This window comes from Strigops habroptila, chromosome 9 (genome assembly GCF_004027225.2).
Source record: "Strigops habroptila isolate Jane chromosome 9, bStrHab1.2.pri, whole genome shotgun sequence".
Classification (NCBI taxonomy): domain Eukaryota; kingdom Metazoa; phylum Chordata; class Aves; order Psittaciformes; family Psittacidae; genus Strigops; species Strigops habroptila.
The window spans coordinates 34,888,001-34,913,575 of NC_044285.2; the positions used below are offsets into that span (position 1 = coordinate 34,888,001).

At 37.3% G+C, this 25,575-nt stretch overlaps 1 protein-coding gene across 7 annotated transcripts in view; it reads left to right on the top strand.

Moving 5' to 3' along the window:
- The window catches only part of GRIA3 (glutamate ionotropic receptor AMPA type subunit 3), a 150,010-nt gene that overhangs the window by 34,407 nt on the left and 90,028 nt on the right, over positions 1-25,575 (top strand). For all 7 annotated transcript variants that reach the window (XR_003993101.1, XM_030497151.1, XM_030497152.1 and 4 more), the window contains one exon: positions 2,294-2,533. Coding sequence is in view for 6 of the 7 variants with exons in the window: in XM_030497151.1 (XP_030353011.1) it covers positions 2,294-2,533 (240 nt within the window). In the remaining variant the exon portion in view is untranslated. The remainder of the gene's footprint in view (positions 1-2,293; positions 2,534-25,575) is intronic.

Consider the following 25,575-nt stretch of genomic DNA (forward strand, 5'->3'; position numbering starts at 1 on the left):
ACTCCTTTTTTTTTCAGATGTGTCCCTGTAAATCTGAGAGATTTCAGTGGAGTCACAGTTCAAAAGTATTCCTGAGCCTTATACCAATAAGAAATAATGGGCGAACCCAGGATCGTTTGAAATACTTTGGGTTTTTAGGGTCAGGAGGCATTTGAGAATACATTTTGTTTGCACTGCAAGAAGGGATGTTTCCTGGAATACTTGCTCTTCTCTGCTTTCTCTGCAGTACAGAATCTACATAAAAACCTAGTGAACTAGGCCATTAATAAATATGTAAAAGAAGCCTGATCTGTCAGGTACTCCGTAAGTGTATGCGAGGACACCCAGCTCTGCTGGCCCCACTTCAGTGAATATTCCCATGGAATTAGAGAGTTTACATGCCTTTGAAATGATTTGGGGACTGCCAGACTTTCTAATGTAGTCTTTATTTTTCCTTTTTTTTCACCTGTAAGTTAATGCCTTTTATTTGTTACTTCAGCAGATAATTTTTATGATAGCTTTTCTACTTTATATCCTGCTGGTATATAGTTTAACAAAATACCTTTTGAAACAGAGTATTTAATTCCTCAGTCATGCCTCTGGGAATAAATTCTTGCTGTATTATGATTTTTTTTTTTTATATTTTTTTTCTGCTGTGGTTGAGAACTTCCACAAACTTTTCTTTCGGAAATCACTATTTCTTATTCCCTGTCTGTGCCTCATGTGCATCTCTCTTCTGTCTATACCAGCTGTTATTTGCTGCTGGTATCTGCAACTGGTCATGTCCACTTACAGTGGCTTGAACACTTAAAGAAATTCCTTAATAGCATTTCTGGTTTTGCATCTGGATCTCCAGGAAGAAAATCGCATTTTCACACCTGACTACCTATTTGAGATGTTATCCATGATGCTGCCAATGAGCTGATACTGTGGAGAATCCTATTTAAAATTACTTTAATAGGCGTTAGTGATTCTGAATGGTAGCATTTATGACAGGAAATGTTTCATGATGGTACTTTCAGAAGTAACGATGCTGTATATTTCTGCATATAAGTCGTGTCTTCTTTACTGGTAATTACTTCCCATTGCTTTTTGCAAAGTTAAATATGCAGTTTTGGCAAAAGTGGTTGATGAGGCTGGTTGAAAATTGTTAAATCCAGTTCTTGACAAGTGAAATGGTTAATGCTGAATGAACATTCTTCTGGGAAACTTATTTTCGTTAGACAGCTTGCTCATCTCAATCCAGAAATGTTTTGATTTAGAAGTGCTGCTATGCTGTAGTATATTTCAGTTGTACAATCTCTATTGTACAACTGGACCAGAGCACCAATATCTCACATATCAGGCTCCCTCGCTATCCATGATGCAGTCTCCCTCCATGGAAGGAACCCATGATCATAAGAAATTTGCTCTGTTTCTGCAGAGTTAAACAACAAAGAAACTTTTCCCTGCAACTCCCATGAACTTGATCACATTTATAAATTGAAATACTTTCATTTTTGTCCAAAATGGTCATTGTTCAATCTCTATAAAGTATAGAAAATGAAATGTTTCCCCAGATAAGTACATGCAAAATGGAATAGCTTTGACTGCATTTTATTATTTTCTGGTACAGGATGAGTTCCTCAGGACACCAGAATGGTTAATGACTAAAAGCCTCCAGGTTAAGGGATATCAATTTTCGTCCCATGAAGCAACAATATGTGTTCCTCGTTTGTGTTTAGTTTAGAGTCATTAATGAGACATGCACTTTCCAAATTGCTACTGAAAGATTTTAACACTCAGTTAAGAAGCCATCACAATTTCTCACTCAAAAAGACCAAACACAGGTTTCATACAGAGACTTCAGAGTTGTAGACTATAAAGGAATAAATAATCCAGACTTCTTTGAATCAGATCTGAATCAAGTTGGGATACCAGGGAAAACTGCATCTTAACGTCTTGACTTTGAGGCAGACCTGCCGTTTGTTATATAGCTACGAAAAGAGTTCTCAAGGTGCTGCTCAAGGGAGGGAAGGTATTTTATGGACAAGCAATGTAATCCTGTGTTTGGTTTTAAAAAATATGGAGAGATTAGTGGATTATAACAGTATAGCAGGACAAATTGCAATCAAAAATGTGCTCAGACCAGCTTAATTGTTACAAAGTTGGTAAAACTCACACTACACTGAAATCAGTATATATTATCTCATGAATTCATTCCATCTGGTGCATGGTAACAGAATAATTTCAGGATTTCTTAGACAGCTTACTTCACAAGTTTGTTTGTGTTCATTGTATGTCAGATTTTAACACCCCTGTCTCTCTTTGTTAGTCTGTTCACAGTTTTCCAGAGGAGTTTATGCCATCTTTGGATTCTATGACCAGATGTCAATGAACACACTGACGTCATTTTGTGGAGCGCTTCACACATCCTTCATCACACCCAGCTTCCCAACGGATGCAGATGTGCAGTTTGTCATCCAGATGCGGCCAGCATTAAAAGGAGCCATCTTGAGTCTCTTGACTCATTATAAGTGGGAAAAGTTTGTGTACCTCTATGATACAGAACGGGGTAAGTACCATCATTTAAAGTGATTTTTCTATGTCATAACCTGCTATAATTATTATTAGAAACAGTATGTGCAGGCCAACCCAATTTTCTTTTGGATGCAGGTAGCATATTCTGATGGTCCTAGAAAGCAAGTTTATTCTGAAGAAACTAAAATGAATGGGTAAATGAAAAGAAGGCATCTTCATATTACTGATCATTTGTAAAGAGGTTGTCTGGAGGATAGTGTTAGCAGTGTAAACATTCAATTTGGAATACCTGGTTTCCATGGAGCCGCAGACTCAACACTTGCCAGGGTTTTTGAGTCCTTGCACAATAAATAGAGTTGGCATATGAAGTAGGCTGTTAAGCAAGACCTTCCACTGTGCGTGACATTGCAAATCCCACACCACTTTACATAAATGCACGTTTCTCCTGCCATTGGACAAAGACACTCCATGCTAACATATAGTCTGGAGATGTCTGGGCATCAGTAATGATCTAAGAATATAATGCGTACGGTGCTTCAGGGTTCTGCTGGAGAAAAGATGCTCTAGATATGTCACATGAATATCCAGAGATGAATTTAGATACATGACAAGAATTACCAGAGATATCTTTTACTAAATGAAAACATATTAAACCCAGTGTTTTCACATTTAAACCTATTGTTAACTATGAAGATGCCCCAAAGGTATCAAATCCTGTCAAAAAGAGATCTAAGCATCAGAAACCATTTTCTGTGAGGAATCTTGTATATTTCTGTGGAGCATCTGTCGCTGCTCTCGGTGTATAGAATTTGCTTGGTTACAGATTTCATCTGGGTAGCATTTTCTGCATCAGATAGATGTGCCACTGCCTTTCTCACCAGCTTTATGATTAACAACTCCAAGACTTTCTTCAGATCCAGGGGGTGTGCATAGAGCCAAAGCAGCTTACATTCTATTCCATTACAAAGTTCTGACACCCTAGGCTGCTGTGTATCGATAAAGATCAAGTCTTCAGTGGCTGTGCCTTTCACCCAACTAAGGATGTACCCTATGTTAAAGTTAGTAATTTTCAATCTGAGCTTGCATGACAAGAGTTCAGAGTGACTTCGAGGTGCTAAATATTTCTAGTGCTGAGAAACACTAGCTGTGAGATCAAGTAGGAAAGTATGGAGAAGTAAAGAATGTCATTAGGTTTTAAATCTTTTAAAATCACTAGCCAAACATCTGTATTTCTGGTTTAGTCCGCTTTTAAATGAAAGCTCTTGCATATATCCCGTTTGTCTGAGTAAGAATGGTTTGATGTGACCAAATGTGATAAACTTACAGCATGTGATAAAGTAAAATGTCATATGTTCCAGGACTGATAATACTTAACATGGTTAAGGCTAATAAAGTCTGCTTTGGGTAGCAATGCATCAGTCATCCAATATCATGCCTAATAAGAATTTTGACACTTTGAACTGGAAGACTCATCCAAAACAGTGGGAGCTTCAGTAGAACTTTTCTAGGTGATACAACTGTCAGACTAACCGAGATGATAGTAACAGAAGTGTCGTGGTTTAAGCCCAACCAGTAAGAAGACTTAAGGAAAGACTTGCAGTCTCAGTGTGTACAATCTTTAGGTAGACACAGTCTAATCATTTTTCTACAGTTCTCAGTGCATACAATCTTTAGGTAGGCACAGTCTAATCAAGAGCTTATTATGATGACTAATCTCTTTGGAACAGTTTAGGTTGTGTCTAGGCTTCATTTTGCCTTGTTCATACTAAGATTTTAATGCTAGGTTAAAACATAGCTCTTGCTGGCGAAATTGGCACCAGGAATCTGACTTTACCTCTCTTGCCTTCTGCCCCTTGTCATGACTTCCTACTCGCATCCTACTCACAATCTTACAGTCACTAATCAAAATCATGTTGTGAACCTACTGTGGCTCACACGCATGTTATGCTAGCTGTATGTTATGTCAGACATTCAGACTGTCAGAGAGCGAAATCTGAATTAGATGATGGCACAGGTGACTGTAGGATTATAAAATACAGCTCAGGATTAAAAGATAAAGGACAGCAGTGTCTTTAGGATGGAAGAGGTATCAGTGCATATAGGTAGCTTGATGAAGTTGTTTGGAATAAACTTACCGCATCTTAGCTGTCCTTCCCATACGTACATCCTTGTTGCTGTTGTTTGGTAACATATTTATCATCTGCTAAAACAGGAACAGAAATGAACACTTAATTATCTTCAGCTACTGCTGATTAAAACAGCAGGTTAAAACAAACTTGGTTAGCAGTCTTATCATAGTTATAATTGTTGCATGCTTCCAGCATTAAAATAAATTGAGAAGATTCATACAGGAGGGCGAGGCAGGGCAATTAGGTCCAGAGAAATAGACGTTAGATTCCTTTGTTTGATGATCAGTAGTTGTGAATGACAGTGCCTGAAACATTTGGCAGTTCCAGTCGGCTGCCTAATTTCTTGTGTTAGGCCTTCGAATACAAAAAAAATCTTCAAGATTTGAACAATAATAATAGTGAGTAACTCCTTGAGTCACGTACTGAATAGGCCGTATATGTTCCTTTGCTGAGATACCATTGGAAATGAAACCATTAGATGTCACAGTTTTTAATAATTCCTATCTTAGATACTTAACTGCTTAAGGGCACAAACACTGTAGAGAGAAGGTGTTAAGCAGTTTACTGTCAGTTCCTGAGATAAACTATCATTTAAATACTGCCTTTCTGTGAATGTTATTACCTCACTGATTTGTTCTAACAATCTGAGAAATCACAAAACATTAGACTACTCTTTTTTTATGTCAAATATTAGTTATGGACTAAATTGTTCTTGCAGTTTTACAGTGTTCTGCAGAAGCAAAACACTGATGTGTATTCACAATTAATAAAAACTGCAGCATGTTACAGATGCCATACAGAACTGAATAAACCTTCTGATGTTTTTTTACTGCTTATTGAACTATTTCAGTTTAAGTTTAGGAGACTGGAGAATCAGCTTTATAAAATTGTTTTCCTTAAGCAGCGGCTCTTTTCTTCATTGCCATCAAATCATATAATCATATGGTTTCCCACTTGATGACATTAGGCACAATGCTGTGATGTTTGGCTCCTGCAATGAAGACAAAAGATAAATCTTAAACAATAGAATAAAGTTAAGATCTACAATTAAATAGATAGATGGTGAAGCTTTTTATCCAGTGAGTTAGTGTGTATGTTTTATATGTTTATATTTTTAAGTACTTTATATTCTGTTGCTATGAGATGACTGTTGCAGATTGTGCTCTCAAATGTATATTTATGTGCAGGTGCAAAATTCAGGTTCTTAAAAACTGCTAAAGCACACAGAAAGAAAGATGAAATGTGAGCTTTATGAATTCCAGCAGCAAGAATTATATCTTATCATTTTTTATTTCAGTTGCTGGACTTACTTTTCTCTGAAGAAACTGAAATTAAAGGGAAATACCAAATTGCATGTTCTAGTACCAGCAGAAAAAATAAATTATACTTTGCAGAGAATAATGATGCATTAGGAAATGGCTGCTAAGGGAAGGACGCACATAAGCAGTGTATAGAGGAAATAGTCACATGTTCATTCCATGCCACATGCTTTTAGTTCATGTGAAGGGGAAAGGCAGGGTTGATTTCTATTTGTATTAACTCACGTCAGTAAGTTGACACTGTTGGTTGCTGTGATGCGTGCAAAATATCTGATTAATTACATAGTGCTAACTGCCTCAGTAGGTTTCCCTGCAGTAGAACTAAGACTAATTAAGATTATGTCAGGATGAAATGAGATGGGGTTACATACAGAAAGCTATTAAGAATTTGGGTAGCACTTGTCAGGAAAGTCACCTTTTGCATCTCATGCTGAGGATTATGTTTCTTCAGAAACCTCAGGTTTATTTCCATTTGCCAGGTCTGTTTCTTTTCTTGCTTTCCTTTGCTGTAAATCAGATGTTACTCCACTGAGTCAGTGAACCAGAGTAACACTAGCATGAATGTGTGGAGAGGTAAGCTTGTGGTTTTCATAGTCATCTTAATGTTGCATGAAAGTGTGAAGTACTCCTCATTTAATTACAAAAACGGTATGGTAGATTGTAATACTGAGGCTTTTGTTTGTTTAAATTAGCATAACATTTCTTAAGTAATGTTTCACTTTATTTTAGCCCAAGAAACACTATTTTACAGATTTTTCACTTTCCAGCTCAGTACAACACAGGCATTTTGTCCTAAGTTGCTTTGATTTGTCGTACCTACTGTGCACACAGACTTTTAAACAAAATCACATCAAGTGGTTTCTGTGATGTGCATCAAGTCATCTTCCTCTTCCTTCAGATCATAGGAGTCATCGCAGGACAGGGAAGTGACTGACACTATGTAATGCTTACCTACACAAAGGGAGCTCAGTTTAGGCAGAGGTACAGATAGATCACAGTTTTTATGGCATTGTAACCAAATACCTCTCTAAATCTGAAGTTCTTCTGTTAGTTGGTTTTGATTTAGTCAGTATCTAGTGAGACCTAAAATCAGGGTGGGGGAGGAGGAAGCTTTAGTAAATAGGGTTATTGTTGTCTGATTCAGTATTCATTTTTTCAGTCGGTTAACACTGGCTAGATGAAGGCTGGGGCACAGAAGTGTTCTTATAAAGCTCCAGGTTATGTGGCTAAGAAGAGTTGAAAATATCTATCTGCTTTAAAAACAATTACATCTTTAATCCTTACTGCCAAAAAACAGAAAAATTTGACCTGAATCATGATCGATGGGTAAAGATGCAGAATGACTGAAAATACAGCTTCTGAAAATATGACCTGTTCTATTCCTTTTAGATATAAAACCTTCTGGTGCCATGTTGCATAAAGAAATGCCAGGTAAAGAGTCAAAAAAAAAGAGTTACAACTAAGCTTCTTGATGATTAGGCGTAAGGCATCAAATTGCCTTAAATTAGGTTTAGTACAAGGCAATGAGGTCTGATTCACTACTTCTGCTGGAGACAAAGAATAACTCTTCTGTTTAGTTCTGCTTTTACAAAATGAGGTTAGTTATCTGTTGCTATCAAAGGACAAGACACTTCTGTACTGGTTTCCCTGGGGAATGAGAGATTGGAGCTGATAAAAGAAGTGGTATGTAGAACCAGGCTTATTATATCTTCCACAAAATTAAATTGATAGATTTTCTTTTTTCTTTTATGAAATAAGAGTTGCACTGAAAAGTGCTGATATGTAGAACATAACATTTTTTGCAAAACATCTGGGTAAGATGGATTTTTGTGAAGACTGCTTTAGTATCTGGTGGATTCCTAGGGATTTTGGAATGTCAGCTTGGGGTGGACTGATGCTGAAAACAGCAATGAAAAATGTAATCCAACACAGAATGACTCCTGCTTATAAGCACCTTCCATCAACAGACAGGTGCAACAGAACTCCTAGAACTCCTCCTTCCACATAGCTCATTTGTTAAACTCTGTGTTGTCTTTCTGCATGTCAGGAAGTTTTATCGTCATTTATAAAGATCATTCCCCAGTAAAGGGGAAAAATGAAACTGATGGTAGCAGCTACACCAGCATTAGTAAACCCTGAATTCAGCACCTGCTGAGCAGTCAAATGTCAAAAAATCAATAGCTGAGCTGTTCATTAACATGTTTGTTCTTCAGAGCAGAGGAGCTATTCCACCAGCTGAAGAACTGGTCTGAATCCACTGCATGAAGGAAAAACAATTTAAAGCTGCCTCACAATTTTCTCAGAATTAAACATGGGCTTGTTCCATTTTAAAATTATAATTCTTGTTTTCTAGTATGTTTATACCTGTTTAATTCTTCTCAGTTGCCCCTGTAAGGTTGATGTGATGTATCTTGCTTACCCTTTCAAAAGTGTGAAAGGATTTAAAATCTTGACATTATTTTCTGTAAATATCAGTCTGTGGTGAAGAATAATGCAACATGCAAAACATATTTGGAAGCCTATAGAACACTAAAGGTGACAAAACGAGTTACTGCAAACCTTGATTCTTCTGAGTTTTTTTGGCTCTTTTTAGGAGTGTTTTGGACAGCAGCCCAGGATCATGGGGGTGACATGTAGACAATCTCAATTGCTAGCATTTAGGTAGCTACGTAGATGAGCTGTCCCGTTTCCCACTTCTTTATGTACTGGGAAATGCACAGCAGAGAGTAAAATCTTGGCAAAACCTCCCAAGCTGAGGCTCAGCCTCCACATCACAGAACAGACTTCACAGGTCTGTACATTTAAGACTCATGTGCCTCAGTAGCTGCCATCCAGAAATTTTCTTCTCATGATTTCGGTAAAAGGCAATTTGCAGCATGGCCACAAAGTGTTGCGTCTTTTGCATGTCTTTGCTTAAAAGGATGTGATGTCAGTTCAAGTTTTCAAGCTCTGGTACAACAGAGAGCATACACAGTGTAAAGACCCTCTTGGTAGAACATCCATTATTTCGATTAAAAGAACAATCATACTTCATGAAGTTGTGTGCAATAGGAAAGTTACCCATTTCTTTCACTGTCAGCCTTTTGGGAATGAGTGATTTTTACCATCTTATAATGCCTAGGATTTGTATTTATATAGAATGGAAAGTTGTATATACTTAGCAATGTTTGTATGAAATATAAGTAATTTACCATGACAAAGAGGCATATCTTGACATTCTTATTTAGGGCGCATTGCTTCATTGCTTTCAGCAGTATAATGTATGAACTAAGGCTCTATTCAGGAAACATGCCAGAACCTTTACTGAAATATTCCGGGATTGCTTTGCAGTTTGATTTTACTGCCTAAATGTGTTCAGGAATAACCTGAGCCTGGACAGTTAAATCTAGCTTTTGATAATCGCTCTCCATTTATTTCCTCTGAAATCTCTACGGTCTCATGGACTCCTTTTATCTTGGTCTCAGTGGTACACAGATACTGAAGAAAGCCCTGTTACTGATCCTTCCCCAAACAAACATTGAGACCCTGTGTGGGAGAATGGATGTTGGCTGGGGTTTGGGTGGACTGAGCCTTAAGCATTTTTCTCCTGATCTTTCCCATTAGCTGCTATTTGTTTAGCTTACCCCTGGTAATCACTTAAACCGTTTTTCTAGCTTATGAGCAAGAGGGGTGAATTACCTTTGAAAGTCATCCAGCATGGAATGTATCATACCATCAAGACTAAGATACAGCTAAAGAATAACAGCATAGAGTTCATGGCAGGATTCTGTACTTCAGCTTTGTGCCTCTTTACAAGTTTTGAGTATGCACAATGGGTTCAGTTTGGTGTTGAGATGCCCAGGCAAAATGCCTGAGCATCCCTTGAAGCTGTTGGAACACACACTACTGTCAGCAATATTTTCCAACAAGTAGAGTAACTGCACATGGGCAACAAATTTATATCTTGTTCCATGGAGCCTCTGAGAATGAGGAAGTGTGTCAGCCCATCCATGGAGAGGAACACCACAGCAAGACCATGGTGATTCACTGAGTGTGAATCCATTTGTGGCTGAGAGAGCATCAGAATCTGACCTCACTTCAGATGAAATGAGCTTGTAAAACTGAGAACATTTAGGGTACAGAGAATGAACAGGAATGTCCTGGATAAATAATTTCTAGAAGCCTAAAGTAGGATGTGTGCTACCCTCGCGGTCCTAGCAAAAGCAACTAGAACTCTGAGGAACATAAGCTGAGACCCTGAATATCTTCTGTAGTAAACACGAGAACTAGCTGCTCACCCATGCCTTAGAGAAGTCTGCAAATCGTTGTATTTGTAAACTGACTTGTGTAAATGCATGCATTTAAATATTTAGTTTTTCATAAATATGCATGTTTTATCAGCTTCTGGCATTTAATTTTTTTACTGTACACACAGGTAACGAAGTGGCAGAAGCTTTTGTTCTCAGCTGATTTTATGTGTGCATCAGCAAGGCTTAAATGATTAGAATCTCAAATTTCCAGATTTCTTGAAACAAAGCCAAAGTTCAAGACAGTTTCCAAGGGCAGGTGAAGGGGAGAAGGGCTGAAAAGATATATGAGAGGGGTTGTTGGCCCTTTTGCTCTGAAGGACTTGACACAAAGCCAAGCCCTAGAGGTTATGGAAAGTCTTTGCTTGGAACCAGAGGAGATGAGGTGGAATTTGTTGATCTCAGGGAGATGAGACTTCTCGGACTAGAAGGGAAGGCTATAGAAAAGAATGCCTATATGCAAAGGACTGCCAATAAATTTTTCTCAAACCTATTTATTTAACCCATCTCACCCAACAGATCTAGGAGTTTACTTGAAGTTACTTTGTTTATTATTTTGCATCTGTATATCCGGCATAGGTTTAAAGACTGGATGCCTTTGGCATCTGGATGCTCAGAGCAGGGCAGGCTAGCTTCACCTGGGGAGTTGTGCTGAGTCTGTTCGTGGAAGGGAACTGTCTTGCTGACTTAAAGTGTGCATAGAAGGGTTTGTACTTCAAGTGGGACTGAAAAAGCAGGGCTATTTAGTAATGGAAGCAAGATAAAGCAATCTTCAGGCATGTATCAAAAAGAGAGAGATGTAACACTGCATTAGTATGTGAATTTTATTAGTATTTCAGTATGTTCTGGTTGTCATGTATTTTCCAAAGGAAGAATATTTTGACATCCTATATGTTAATGCAGTTAAGATGGCAGTATTTAACATGTTGGTATTATTACAAGTTTGCAAATTTTACTAATCTTCACTGGATCTTGACTGTATGTTTACTCTTCCTGTGCATCTTTCTTCACCTGGAGGTAGTTCCTTTTTAACCTGAGTGACAGCTGTTATTGGTGGCCCATGGTGTTTTGTGGAACAATGACAGTTTCTCATTGGCAGGGAAGGAACAGATCCCCTATAGATGCTATGAGAGACCTCACACTTTCATGAGCATGATGTGATAGATGATCCTTAGCCCAGGCAAATGAACCATTCACCAGGTGAAGAACTTTTGTGGAATGAGCACTGGCTGCGGAGGTTTAACAGAACAACTGTCTTAGTTGCAAGGGGTAAAAATGCCAGCACAAAGGAGATTTCTCCAATGCTTCAGGAATATATGAATAAAATGGAGTATCTCAACAAGTTAGTAAAGCAAAGCTCCTTTCATAGCGTGGCCACACGTACTGCAAAGCAGGTTCTCAGCTAAGAAATGACATGTTCTTTTCTTACCACTGAAAGGGATGCTTCATATGCAGTTTTAATTTCTTTTGATGCAGGACTATATAGCATGCTGGGTGAATGATGTGTAAGAATTTAGCTTTGTGAAAGGCTTTGTGCTTTTGAAGTGATTTTCATTTGATGGTCTCAAACAACAATGAATAAACAGTATCTGTATGGGGCATGCAAGGGTTTGCAGTCCATGGTGATGTACCAATCAGCAGGTTACCAGCCTGATCTCCTTCTACTTAGGTATATGGAAATACCTTTCTTGAGTTGAAAGCACAAACAGTCTTGACTTGAGAGGTGTGCAGATTGTCATACTGGAAGTCCGTGGCCATAGTTACAAATGAAAAACAGGTTTTCCTATTCAAACACAAGAATTACCTTAAATTTTACCATTAATTTCTTCACTTAGAAAATAAACTGAGGCTTTGAAGAGACACATAATTGATTACTAAGCAGCTCTGCATTTAAGGTAGTTAATTAAATGGTGTTTGCCATGAAGTTTATATGAAGAAATCCATTGATTAGAGCTTCAGTACCTTCCTTCATCTAGGACACTTCGCCCTTTTAGGTGTAATTTCTTCTTTCAGGCTTCAGAGAATTTACCAAACTAGTTTGACCATATGCTTTTTTCTTCCCTGAAAATTTCAGCTGTCTCAGTAAGCATAAAGATGACACAAATGCTTTGTAGAAGAAAAATAAATGTGAATGCATTTATGACAAACCCACTCAGCTGGCGGGTAAAATGACCTCATATTGTATTTAGGTTAAGGAGTTTATAAAGGATTTTTCTCTTGCAGAGATAGATTTTTCTCTGGTTCCTCATGAGACATTTTACATCACACCTTGTTTCTTTTTTCTTCTTTTTTTAAACTCTCGTTCCTGCAATTCACAGTAGGACAGCACTATGAACATGCATTTCAGAAGGTAAGACAGTGCACTACTCTAGTATGCTGGAATGAAAAATAGCTCCATAAAGTGATTCAGTTTTAATCTCTAAAGAAAATAACTGAAAAGTTCCTGGCATGGATTTTTATACTCAGTAACAATTATTCATTTCTTCAGTTCTAGATGCATAACTTTTCCTGACCACCTCTTTTGCTTTGATTCATGATGCAAAGAATCATCAGGAGAGCAAGGTGACCTGAGGTTTTATTCCTCCTGATCCTGAGCTCGTCGTGTTCACAGCCTGTTGCTTTGCGCTTAGAAGGATTTACCTTGGTTTCAGCAGCCCAAAGAAGCAAATCACCACTCAGTGATTTGCACCGCACAGCAGCATTTAGTCAGGACCCCTCTTCAGTTTGTTAAAGTGGTTAAGCACAGAGTTGTCACCTCTTACAACAGCAGAGTATCCCCTTTATTGCCAAAGTGTTTTTCGTTCAGTTTTTAGGGCCAGATTCCTCAGGCACTGTTCTGTGAAGCAGGTGTGCCACCAAGTCTGGACTGCATGTGAAGTACATCTGTGCTCCCTCCAGGTGAATGAGAGGGAGCCTAAGTAAGGTGAGGTGCTTTTGCCAAGGTAGTAGTAGTTTAGTGAGCAGTGTGGGCTAATGCATCATGTCAGAAACTGAAGAATTTCATCAGCCAGAACTGTGACTACTGGAAACACAACTTCAGTTCTGTTCTGTGCCCCAGTGCAGTGATCCGTGCTACAGCTGACTGCTTGGTAAGCTGTGAGTATGGCAGTTCCATGCTGACATGATAAAACAGCATCAATCTGGAAAGGTTAACAGATACCAGGCAGTGGTTGTTAAGGTTTCTTAGGAGCTCCTGAGGTGTTGTTTGCTTTGAGGATATTTTTGTCAGTGCTGATAATAATAATATGCAGTGAATTGCCAGGGCTGTGCACATACCAGATGTGAGAGGACTACTGTTATTTGCATAAAGTGCTAATATCTTTGTAGCATTTTGTTCTGCTGCTTTTGAAATTTTGAGTTATTTCTCCACTCTCTGTTCCTGTTCAGGAGAGCAATAATTCAATTTTGATAATCTGCCCAATTATACTTGGAATGAGTTTATAAAGGAGCACGGCCACTCTATACACTGCATTGATCCATACTACCCAAGGCCAGAGATACTAATTGCTTTGTTTGGTTGTGATGGTTTTTTAATCAGCACTTACGAGTTGTGTGCATTTAATTGAGGCTCTCTTCCCTTTGTAAAGTAAAAGCCACTTCTGGCTATTCCAGTCTAGCCTAATGAAATGGCCACTGATGACTGAAAAGCCTTTTTGCTCCTTTCATGTTCTCCTTGCGGCATGGTGTACAAAGCAGTTTCAAAGACAATGGCTCTGAGCTGTTCTTAACCTGTCTACATCTCAGAGTCATAGTTAAGAAGACTTTTCCGGAGAAGAAAATGCATGACTCTGGTCATTAAAGATTTTTCTCTGGGTACTTCAGAATATTTTAAATACTCTGAAGCCATCAGGTAAATCTGGCAAATAATGCAGACACTTTCAGGTGTCTTTTTGAGCAAGGTGTTTCATGCTAATCACTAAGAGGGCATAATATTGTCATTTTTGTAGCAAACGCTATATATGGCCTTGTAAATTTATACTGTGATCCTCATGGTGATATAAAAATAATGAGGTACTCTCAGAATTAACATGGGAAAGCATTTATTAAAACTCTTGGGTGCCTTCAATTCAGTATGTGTAGTGTAGTTAATACTCAAGTATGGGTGGTTCTAATGGGTGAATTCATAAAATAAACTAAAATATTGGATAAAGTTATGGTATAAACAATATTAGATGTAATTTTCAGTTGCCATTACATCTTGCTGAGCCATCTAAAATATATGAAAGAATCCATAATTGTCACTCATCTTTATGAAATGTCAAAGTCATATACTACATTGACCTCAATCTATGTGCATTAATTCATGAAGAATTTAATTTGATGAGTTTGAGTCAGAACTGCAGTATAAAATCCTTTCAATGCAGTTGAATTATTTTGCCAGCATTATATACACGTAACACCATCATAATCTAGACTGGATTGTGTCATGATCTGCTCCTAAGACTGAAGATATTGTAAATGTGTTTCTAGATCAGAGAGTGCTATTTGCTACAATCTTATTTCTTACTGGCTTTTTTTCCCCTGTTTGAAAAAGGGGAAATTATTATTTAGGAGCAAATATTAGTTTTCAGTTTGTGTAGTTTGGCACATCTTTTATTAGCAAGATAAGGCCTTATTCTTTAAAGGAAAAAAATAAAGGGACAAAAAAGAGGGTAATGAAAAATAAAGAAGACAGTCTTCTGACATTGTTGGCTCAGCAAGATCAAACCTTTCAGCTGACTACACCAGGGTCGGTAATTGCTCTGGAGATAAAATTGCCTATTGCTTAGTAGTACTAACATTATTGATCAGTTGGTTTTGTCCATGAACTGTCAATGATAACCTCAAATTTGATCAAGTTTTTATTAAAGAAATAAATTATGCCTGTCTGTAGACAAATAATGAGTTATAGGAGCACATAATTACTGTAATAACATTTTTGCAGAGATTTCATGAAAGTAAAACCCCAAGCCCTCCTGTTTGTTTTTTCTGCCATTTGTTATGCAGTTCTTTGCCTCCCTCACCTGCACAAGTAATGGGCAAGCCAACCAATTTTTCATGGCATTGTAACGGTTGCCACAAAGAGGTGGAGAGATGGAGGCAGGAGAGGAGGTCTGAGCTTCCCTTTGACAGGGGAGGTATATGAGGGGTGAATACAAGGATGCATAAGTTATTGCAGCCTCAAGGCAGCAGTAATTTATGCACTGACAGTTTGAGTTTTATGCTATGCTATTTTAAAAAAGCCTTACAAAAGAACTGCCTCTGTTACATTAGTGTACGTTGGTTTTAGAGATATTCCACATCAAGGAGACAGTTTGAACACAAACATTTGAACCACGTTCATCACAGTGTGGCAGTTGTCCTGTTTCAGTAACAAAAAACCTAATAATATAAAAGGGATAGTAATTTTCCACATTTTAACATGAATTTGGGTACCCTGAAGGATTTTTCAGGGTTGTTTCATTGCTTATTTGTCTGATTTTAGATACATTGATGAAAGTGAAAATTGTGGCTTTAGTTGATGCGCGTATATCGTGTTATGTAGTTGTCCTCTCTGGAACCATTCAGTTACACTTCTCAAAGAAAGCAACAAAATGGATGTGAATGGCATATGTTTGAGTAATGACTATTTTGATTTGCATGGTTTCCTTATGCTACAAATCAGAGAAAAGACTAGCTGCACACAGCATCCAGAATGTGAAAGACCAAACGATGCTTCCCTTTTGACATGAACCATATAATAATATTTATGCATTAAAGCACTGTTTCCTTACAAGGAAGTATTCAGCTTGGCTGTTTGATTATTAATTCCCATTTATATAGCAGTAATTTCCATTAGTTAAACTATTATTCTGAAAGTATGCATCTGGAAGCATAAATAAGAACAGCAGTGACTTCAAAAGTTTGAAGTGTATAGAATTACACTGAGTTTTCATTAATAATATATATGAAACCAAACATATTAAGTGCATGCAGCTGTAGACCATTACAATTTAGATTTAATTTAAGTAAACTCTGGATTGACCTTCTTCAAAAACTGGCCGCATTAGGCAATATAAACACATAATCGTCTGTCTTCTAATGAATTTTAGATGCCAGCTGCATCCTCATAATACTTAATTTGGTCTCCTATGAAAATTAAGGATAAAAAGATAATAGGAACAATTATGTTATTTGTTCGTAAGTTTTAAGTGTTATTCATTTTGCATAGACCCGGTCTTGGTTTATGGAATATTCATTTGCATTTTTCTGCAGATAGTCGTTCTGTGACTTCAGTGACCTCCCTCTGCCTATAAAAACTTCTACTGCAGGGAATTCAGACTGCTTCTGCATGTAACCAAGTTGGTTCAGTTGTGTAAAAATCAGAATATGCCTCAGAGTGTAGCAAAAGCCATTCATTGTATTTCTTTGAAGTGAAGCAATGTAGATTTGCACAGGTGAAGATTTGACCTTACGTGTTTAAAAATAATTTCTTGACAGGTCCATTTAAAACAACAGAATCATAACACAGAGATGAAATCTTGTGCAAAATCATCATTATAAAAGAAGATGAAAAATTCTCCCAGATTTTGATATTCAAATGGGTTCTTTTTTCCCAATCCTAGGCAGGTAATTTTTAGGACTTCACATGAATAATGGATGCTATTTAAAATGTTTGCTTAAGAACAGTGAGTTCATTATATCAATAATGAGAAGGTTTATTGTGGGCCACTTTGTAATATTTTGACTCTCACATTTTATACCACTCTTGAGGTCAGATGGTAGAAGTCCACTTAATTATTGTATTTAACCTGCAGTCATTACTGAAGGTGGGAAGGGAGTACATCTTTGCTTTCTGTTTCTACAGCATCTACCACAATGGGGGTTCTTGAGAACTCCTTTAAACAAGTAATTGCTGATTCTTACACCAGAATGAAGGAAAATGGAGAGGCTTCAGTGGACATATTGCTTGAAAATTGAGAATTAGCTTCAGTTTTATTACTTGAGGTATATTTATATGAGTTACAGCATGATAAATAGTAGCCTCAATTGTCATACAGAGGCCAGAGTCTAGAAGCAATAAAACCCGGAATCACTGTGTCACAAGGGAAACTAGTTTTCCGTAAACCAATAAAAATGAAGTTCTAATGATTTCTGTGGATCCTCCAGGGTTTTTTAGGAACATATTTGTTAAAGAAAAGCTGAAAGCTTGTTTTAGTCTTTTTTTAATGACTGTCCTTTACAGAATATTCCTTGGCGTGGTACCTTCTTCTCAAGTTACTGTTCACAGACGTTTCTATTTTCCTTTCTAGGGCTTTCTACTTTATTCTGTGATAATATAGCACTAGATTCTTCAACATAAGTACGAATTTGATTTTCTCTCCTGCCTGGCAGAATTAAAGCTTAGAAAGAAAATTTTGTTCAAGTCAAGTAGACCCTGAAAAGGATTGGGAAATGTTGAGTGAAATAGAAATTACAAATTACAGAATTCATTTTAGACAAAGCTAAAAAGTCTTAGTTTATCTGCAAAAATTCTGGCCCATTCTAGTTCAAGACTAACCTTTAGTTTAATCTATTGTTTGGATTTTGAAAGTAGAAGTCATTATCTCTCATTTTGAAAAGTATTTTACTTCATTCTTTTTAGCTGGACATATAAATTCCACTTGGCCTAAATTAACTTGTAGCCATGGTCCCCTCCTCTCCTAAAGGTCTATTCTTCCAGTAAATGTAATGTTAATTGAAAAAAATTCACTAGCTCTATTACTGAATTAATGGACCTGTAATTACTAATTGGACACTAATATAAGTGAGGCTATATGTTCATATGTGACTCATGTAGGGTATCGAAACAATTTATTTGAGAGTGGCCAATGGCCACACTTCACAGAAAAAAACGGCCAGTGATAAACACACTGCTTTTTGCTGACAATAAATGTATCGGGACATTATTTTAGCAATCTCCACATCTCAGTTAAATATTATATCATATCATTCTGTACAAAGATATTGTTCTACTGAGACTAGAATTATTTCCATGCCTGCCTTCAATTGTTATCATCCATGCTTTTTCTTTTATTAATAGCTATTTAAATAATAATAAATCATAGTTAAAGGACTGTAAACATATTGATATTATATGTTCCTGTGTTAAATTTGGGCAAAAGCAAAATGGATATTTAGTAATGATTTTTAAAAATCATTGAATTGCAGAATTATTGCCCTTCTGCATTATATAAAATTATTTTGAATCCATTGATCATTTGTAGACATTTATAAACATGTCCTAAATAAAAAGCATGAAATTATCATTAACACATTTTGCTAGGACAAACGTAACAGGTTTTGATTAAAATTGTTCAGGTGCAGAGAAAACTTTGTGATGTTTGTTTTATTTTCTATTCAGTGTAGTCTTGTCCCTGTGACTTTCGCGTAACTGTCATGTATTGTTCAGTGTGCGTTATTTTTGTAGACTTCTTAAACATTGGTCACTTAAGCAACAAGTTAGCAAAGCGAATGATAACATTTTATTCATGTAGATGAGAGATGCTTTCCCTTTGCCCCAGGTGTTAGTTTGTATTCACATCAGGAATGATAATTGGAAACAAATGTCTGAACCATGCCTATTGTGAGGAGCTAGTTAAGAGCTAAGGCTACTGAGAGTAGGTTCTACCCAGACACAAGAACCATCAGACAAGAAGCAGTCAGGTTTGCTTGCTGTCATATTTCTTGCATGGTGCTTACCAGACAGTCAGCCTAATCTCTTTTTGTCTTGTCTCATACAGAAGATGAATAGTGCTGTGGCACCACAGGAGTCAAATGAGGCCATGGTACAGTTACATCTTCTAGTGGTGAGAGTGTTTTTGCGGATAGAGTAGATGAACCTAGACAAAATCTAATGTTGAGGCTGTCTTATCTCTTAGCCCTGATGGCATATATTGTTCATTCTCACACTAGTCCTTACAAATACTAAGATAGAAATCCCATTAAAGCTGATGAGAGCTTTGCCTTTGTCATATTCAGTTTTCAAAGCAAAAAAACCTAAGCAACAGGATAAAGGCTCAAAAATCCATTAAGCGAAGTAACAAAAAATTACCCTGCCAGGAAAGCAAATCTTTCTGTACTCCTTGTGGAGGATTAAGAAGTTGACGTCTCTTCCATCAGCTGTGGCCCAGATCATAAAGGACCACTGCATGCTATTGTATTCTAGCAACCAGCTCTGCCACACTGTTACAAGGAGAAGGGACCTCTTCCAGACCTCTGGTCTTTTTCAATGAAGTCAGATTGCAAGGTAATCTCAATGTTTTTCTTCTGCAGTTAATATAAATGTGTAGTTGAAAAGGCAAGCCTTGATACATTGGGGTCTTGTATTGTAATGATGCCTGGAAGAGACTTTATATGTGAACTGTACTTGTTTCATTAGTTGGGTTGTTGTATTCAGCTGCTATTAGTTGCGTTGACAATACCCAGTGATGCCTCTCTCTTCTGTGGGTAAGGGTATAATCATGATGCGCCAGTTTCACTGCAACAGTAGCTCTGTTAAAACCATCATATTTGCTGACCATTCAATAAAGGTCATTCTGTTTGTGACAGAATGAGCCAGCCAGAAAAGAATTACATGGCCTCTGGCCATAATAAAAAAAAAAAAAAAAATAAGGCACCATAGCAATATTTTGTCTTTTAAGATGTCTCCCTTTTCTTCCTTGGGATTCTTTCCAAAGAAATGAATTGTTAACCATGTGACTATTGAGAGAAAGAACATTTGTGATAGCCTTTCAGCAGTACATCGTTGAGGTCAGTATGTGTATGTCAGGTACAGGTGGTGCAGTTCTATTTGCTCTGCAGTGTAGGGGGATGCAGCCCGTACAGCCAGCAAAGTAAGGAGAAGATGGCTTCCACCACATTCCACCTGAGTGTGGAACAACTGCTTCAATGCAGTCTGAGTGCTGCCACATCAGAGGCTTCATCTCCCACCTTTGTTTTGGTAATGCTATTCTGGAACACTTGGGAGAGAAGCCCTGATTTTGGTCTTCAGATGCCAAGATGAAAATTTAAGTTAGCCTTTGAAAGACAGCTGCTGGTGCAGAAGCTCACTGGGTATTGCAAGGCAATCCTGTGGCACCATGGTGTTAAAGGTGGATCCAGTGTGTGTGTGAAAGATCATGCTCAATATTGTTGTTCTGAGAAACTACGTGAAGGATGCAGGAAATGAAGCTTCAGTAGGGAGTGAAAACTTTCTCACATTGCCAATAATGAATGTTTATTTAAGAGAAAAATCAAGTAAGAAAATACAAATGTCTGATAGTTAGGAAAAGCCTTCCTGTGCCACATGAGATACTCAGCTCCATTCAAAATCCCTAGAGAAATCAATGGGATGTATGTCTAGTGTATTAGAATTTCCCATACTGCTTGAATCTCATGTCTGTTTGCCATGAACTGCTCTCTTTCTTCTTTGGCCATAGATGCACAGTGTAGACCTTTTAAAACAGGGACAGAACTTCTGCTGCATTAAAAAAAAAAAAAAAAAGAGGAATCAGTGAAGTGATGGGACATGCTCCAAACAGTGAGCAAGAAAATCTGGCATTGAGAGCTAAACCTCAGTGAAAGCTACTGAGTGTAGCAATACAGTTAGATTGTGATTCTTGACCTCTTGATATGCTGTAGTATATTGCACAGTCATAATAACCCAGTGTTTAAAGAATACGTTTTATAAATGCACTTTTTTCTTTTTTTCTTTTTCAGAAACAATAATAAAACTTACTGCTGTAAAAAGAAAGATGTTGGCTTGATATTTCACTGCAGGGAGAGGATTAGTTATTATTGAGTACAATCAGAGAAGACTAGCTCCCTGGAGTAAGCACAGGCATTATATTTTGAGCCTAGAATATCTGTACATTAATAGTAAAATTAGATGGAAATTTTTTATTGAAGTCAATTCCAGTTGCTCACAGGCATGACCGACCTGGTTTTCCCTTGCTTTCCATACCTGCACAGAGATAATTACACTGGCAGAAAGTGTTAAAATAAAGAAATCTTACTTAGGTTACTTGGGAGGACAAAAATAAGAATAAACAAGAAGTGCCACCCTACTGAAGGAGAGCAATAGTGGAATAAGACCCTTTTATTTTGAAGTATTGATTTGCACAGAACACTTAAAACCTTTCAACTCTATATACCAGGGACCTCCCTTTTTCTATGAAATCTTTCTCTGCCTGAATGACTACAGTAATGGCAAACTGAGTGATCAGAACTATCAGTGCTTGTACTCCTAGCTCTGTGTACCATCCACTGTATAGTTTCTCCTTCAGATTAGGTAATACTGAACTTTATGCATATTTTACCATTGTAGTTTGGTAACCATGCAGTCAGATTTGGGAGGCTTTGGAGTCATGGAAGAGTAGCCATGCATCAGTATAATGTCAAAACAAATGGAATAGAGGAGTTCTTTTGTTTCACTGAATATTGGATTGAATATTCAAATAGCATATAAACATTTTAAAGAATAGTATTTAAAATGGCAGCATAATTGGGTGCAAACCCCAACATAATTTGAATACTGAGGCTGACTGATCTCAGGGATGTGTTTTTTACAGCTTCCTAATTTTACAAAACAACTGAGAAAACATTAAGAACAATTTAGTTTGAAACTATGAAAACAGGGAGTTCGCAGTTTACGTGCGACCCCTTCCTTTTGTAACAGGTACACTACCACTCAGCAACCTTGGAGGGGAATTTTGTATCATCTCCCTTTTTTTCTTCAAGTGGATACTTGATAGTCTTTCTCAGATATGTGTACATCCCATTTAGGCAGGCAGTCGTTATCTGTGCACTTGTTGAACATGTTGCAATGAAATAACTAATTAGCAGTGTATTCTGTAGAGAATTCTGTGCCACTTTTTAAGTAGGCCACAGAGTACATATACTGAGAAGCAGCTATGCTATTTTCATAGGTGATTTCCAAAGGCACACAGGACAGGTCTTTCAGAGGTATTTTGGGTTTCAACATACACATAGTCACATTGTGAAAAGCACCTCAATGAGATCTGTGCCTGGCTGCCGTTTAAGTCAGTGGAGTGCAGGTACCGCACCTGCTGAGGTTCTTCAGCGTCTGCATCTTAATTGCCTCTGAAAGCCTACTCCTACCCTCCTACCCAAGTCACTTTTGAAAATGAAAGATGCATACCTCTGAAAATTTTGCCTATGAAAAGGTTTTACATATTTTACTGTGAAGTGAGTCTGTTTCTGAGAGTAACAAGACTATTAGTTTTGAATAGTTCATTGAACAGAATAGATCATTTTGAATAGATCATTTAACAGAATCTTGCACATGCAAGAAAAAGATTTTTTTTTGTTGTTCTTAATGTTTATTGATAATATAAAACTAAGAAACATAATTTTATGTGTTCCATGATTTTGCTCTGTAGTCATGGATATATATGGGTGTATAGTCCAGCAGCAGTTAAAGATCCAGTGGCCATTAGTTCTTGAAGGTTGCATAACCTTATATTGATACCATTCTGCATTCATGGTAATCCAGAAGCATATGCTTCCATTATGCTAATTCTGGGACAAATTTTGAGGGTATATGCCTGTCTATCAGCAGGTCCTTTATGTGCAGGACCAGTTTTTGCCTAAGGTGGTCAACTATGGTAAGGTTGAGCCTCTGCTGAAATTGCCTTTGAAGTCATGTAGGTTACTCCCTGGTTTCTTATGCTTGTATTTCTAAACCATCAATTATCAGAGCAGTAAATTAGACAAACTCTGCTGATGCATAGGAAATGATACTTTTTTCAGGTGGGTTTGTTGGTTGGTTGGTTGGTTTGTTCGTTTTGTTTGAACAAAATTGCTCTGTGCCTTCCTGTGCAAAAAATGAATGGGATTGCATCATGGGGAGAGGGAGAGGGGGGATAAAATCCATGGGAAAGGTGTCCTGGACCTGGGACTGTTGTAGTCACAAACTATCTTGGATGCTGTAGAAAAGTCTGGATTTAAAGCCCAACTCTTACTGATATGTGGAGCCAACTCCAGGAAAGCTTTCCTGCCCTTCGCTGACTGAGCACGTTGAAACTTGGAGATGAAGCCAGAGCTAAACTTCTGAATCACATTCCTGTCTCTACTTAGCGAATATTTATGCTGAAATGTCTGCACAGTACTACATAATCCAGCCTAATATTTCATTTGAGCTGCCTTCCTGAGCTAAATCAGGAATAGCATATTCAGTAACTGATCACAAATGCTTAAATCTGGTTGGGTTTTTTTTTTTTTTTTCACCCATCTAATGGTACTAGCTCCAACCCCTGCATATAGAAGTTGCAAAATACAAAGCAGCAGCCAAAAAATATCCTGTCTGTTAACAGAGAAGGGACAGCTAATGCTAAAATCCTTAATGTTTTTTGATACAATGAAAGAGACCTCTAATATTCAAATAGGATTATAAGGTTGAATAATAAAAGCAAGACATTGTTTCCACTTTAGTCTCTTTCTTCAATAGCAGGTAAAGACCCAGGTTGTTCAAAGCCCCATCCAGCCTGGCCTTGAACACTGCCAGGGATGGGGCATCCACAGCTTCTCTGGGCAACCTGTTCCAGTGCTTCACCACCCTCACAGTAAATATTTTCTTCCTAATATCTAATCTAAATTTACCCTCATTCCCCCTTGTCCAATCTAGGTACAGGACCATGCACTTGACCTTGTTGACCTTTATGAGGTTCACGTGGGCCCACCTCTTCATAGCATCCTTTCCCTCCAGCGTGTTGACTGCACCACTATATATACGCTGTATATATACACTGTGGTATAGGTATATAGGTAATAGTGCTATATAAAAGCTCCTTGTTACTAGCCATTGGCAGAAAAAAAAGGCAGAAATAGCCAACTGAGTGACTAAAAAGAAACACACATGCCGACTCTTGAGTATAGATCCATAAATTATCATTTATATTATCATAAAAACTCATTTAAATTTAAAATATTTTTTAAATTGGTACTCACCCTTTGATTGCTATATTTTTTTTAGTGTTCTGAATAAATAAAAGGAAATTAACTTATAGGTTGAGACATGAGACACATTCCAGCTGCAAGGGCAATTAAAATGCTGGATACCAACGGGTGAGATGTTGATGAAGAGAGACTTTGAAAGGCTGATAGCATCTGTTAATGAAAATTCTCAGAGGCAAAAGATTTGTTTGCTCAGGTAGTTTGAGAAACAGAAAATGTAGATAAAGGTTAGGGAGAGGAATGAATATTTTTCTAACATGATTGACTGAAGGTCAGCTAGAAAGAATAATTTTACTATGTTTGAGGACATTCAACTAGCATATTCTTTTTTACAAGACATTTATCTGAGGTGAATTCAGGGTCTTTTTGTGATGAATATGTATATCAATTCATAGTCTGATTACCATAATCTCCTGTGATTGTTTCTTCAAAGGAATAATATTTATCATTTTTTAGACTCAGCAGTTCCAGACGTGTTTTCACAAGAAGGCAGTCAGCAATACTCTCGCACGCTCATGCTAAAAACCCTATACATATCATGGCAAAAAATTAACTTGTGTTATCAATAATTTTAAGGTTGCAGCACACATTGAAATTACATTTTTAGCTCTTTAGATGAATGCAGTGATATGTGAGGCCAAATTTTAGCTATTTTCAAAATCCTGTGCTGTTGCTAAGTGGCTAGGTTTCCTTTTCCCAGAACATTTATTGTCTACAACAGAATAAATCCACTAATACTCTCAGCTAAAAAGTTATTAAAGCTTAAAAAAGAATTAATTTCTATTTCCTTTCTGATATAATAATTCCACACAATACTTTCCTTTTTAATTCTATTTGTAATTGTATCACAATTGTGCAACTTTACCTGGAATAATAAATAATGCTCTCCATCAGTATCCCAGTTCACCGGCAGCTAGGTAGTTATTCAACTTACTCTGGCAAATAAGATAGGAGGAAAATGTATTCTGAGATACCATACTGATGGTATTACTATATCATTTCAGCAGCTAGCTGTTTGTCAGCAGTATAGGAATCTTTAAAAGTATATGCTCAACTATGTTACAGCTTGAAATAAAAATAAATCTAGATAGGAATCAGGAGAACCTAAATTTGAAAATTGGCTCTATTACTAATTCTTTATATGGGATAGGCCAAATCATTTTTTTTATTCTATGTCAAATTTATTATTTGCCTATTTCATATGGGAATGTTGATAATAAATCTGTTAATTTTCAGTACTTTGAGCATTTAGAGTTGTTAACATGATTAATGTCTTTGAAAGGATTTTCTGAAAGCTGAATCACACTAAAACATCTTGTGTGATGTGCCCTGCTTTGTGTTAAGTGTAGATGGCTCTGCGGGAGATACAGGCCGAGGTAGGACGTACTT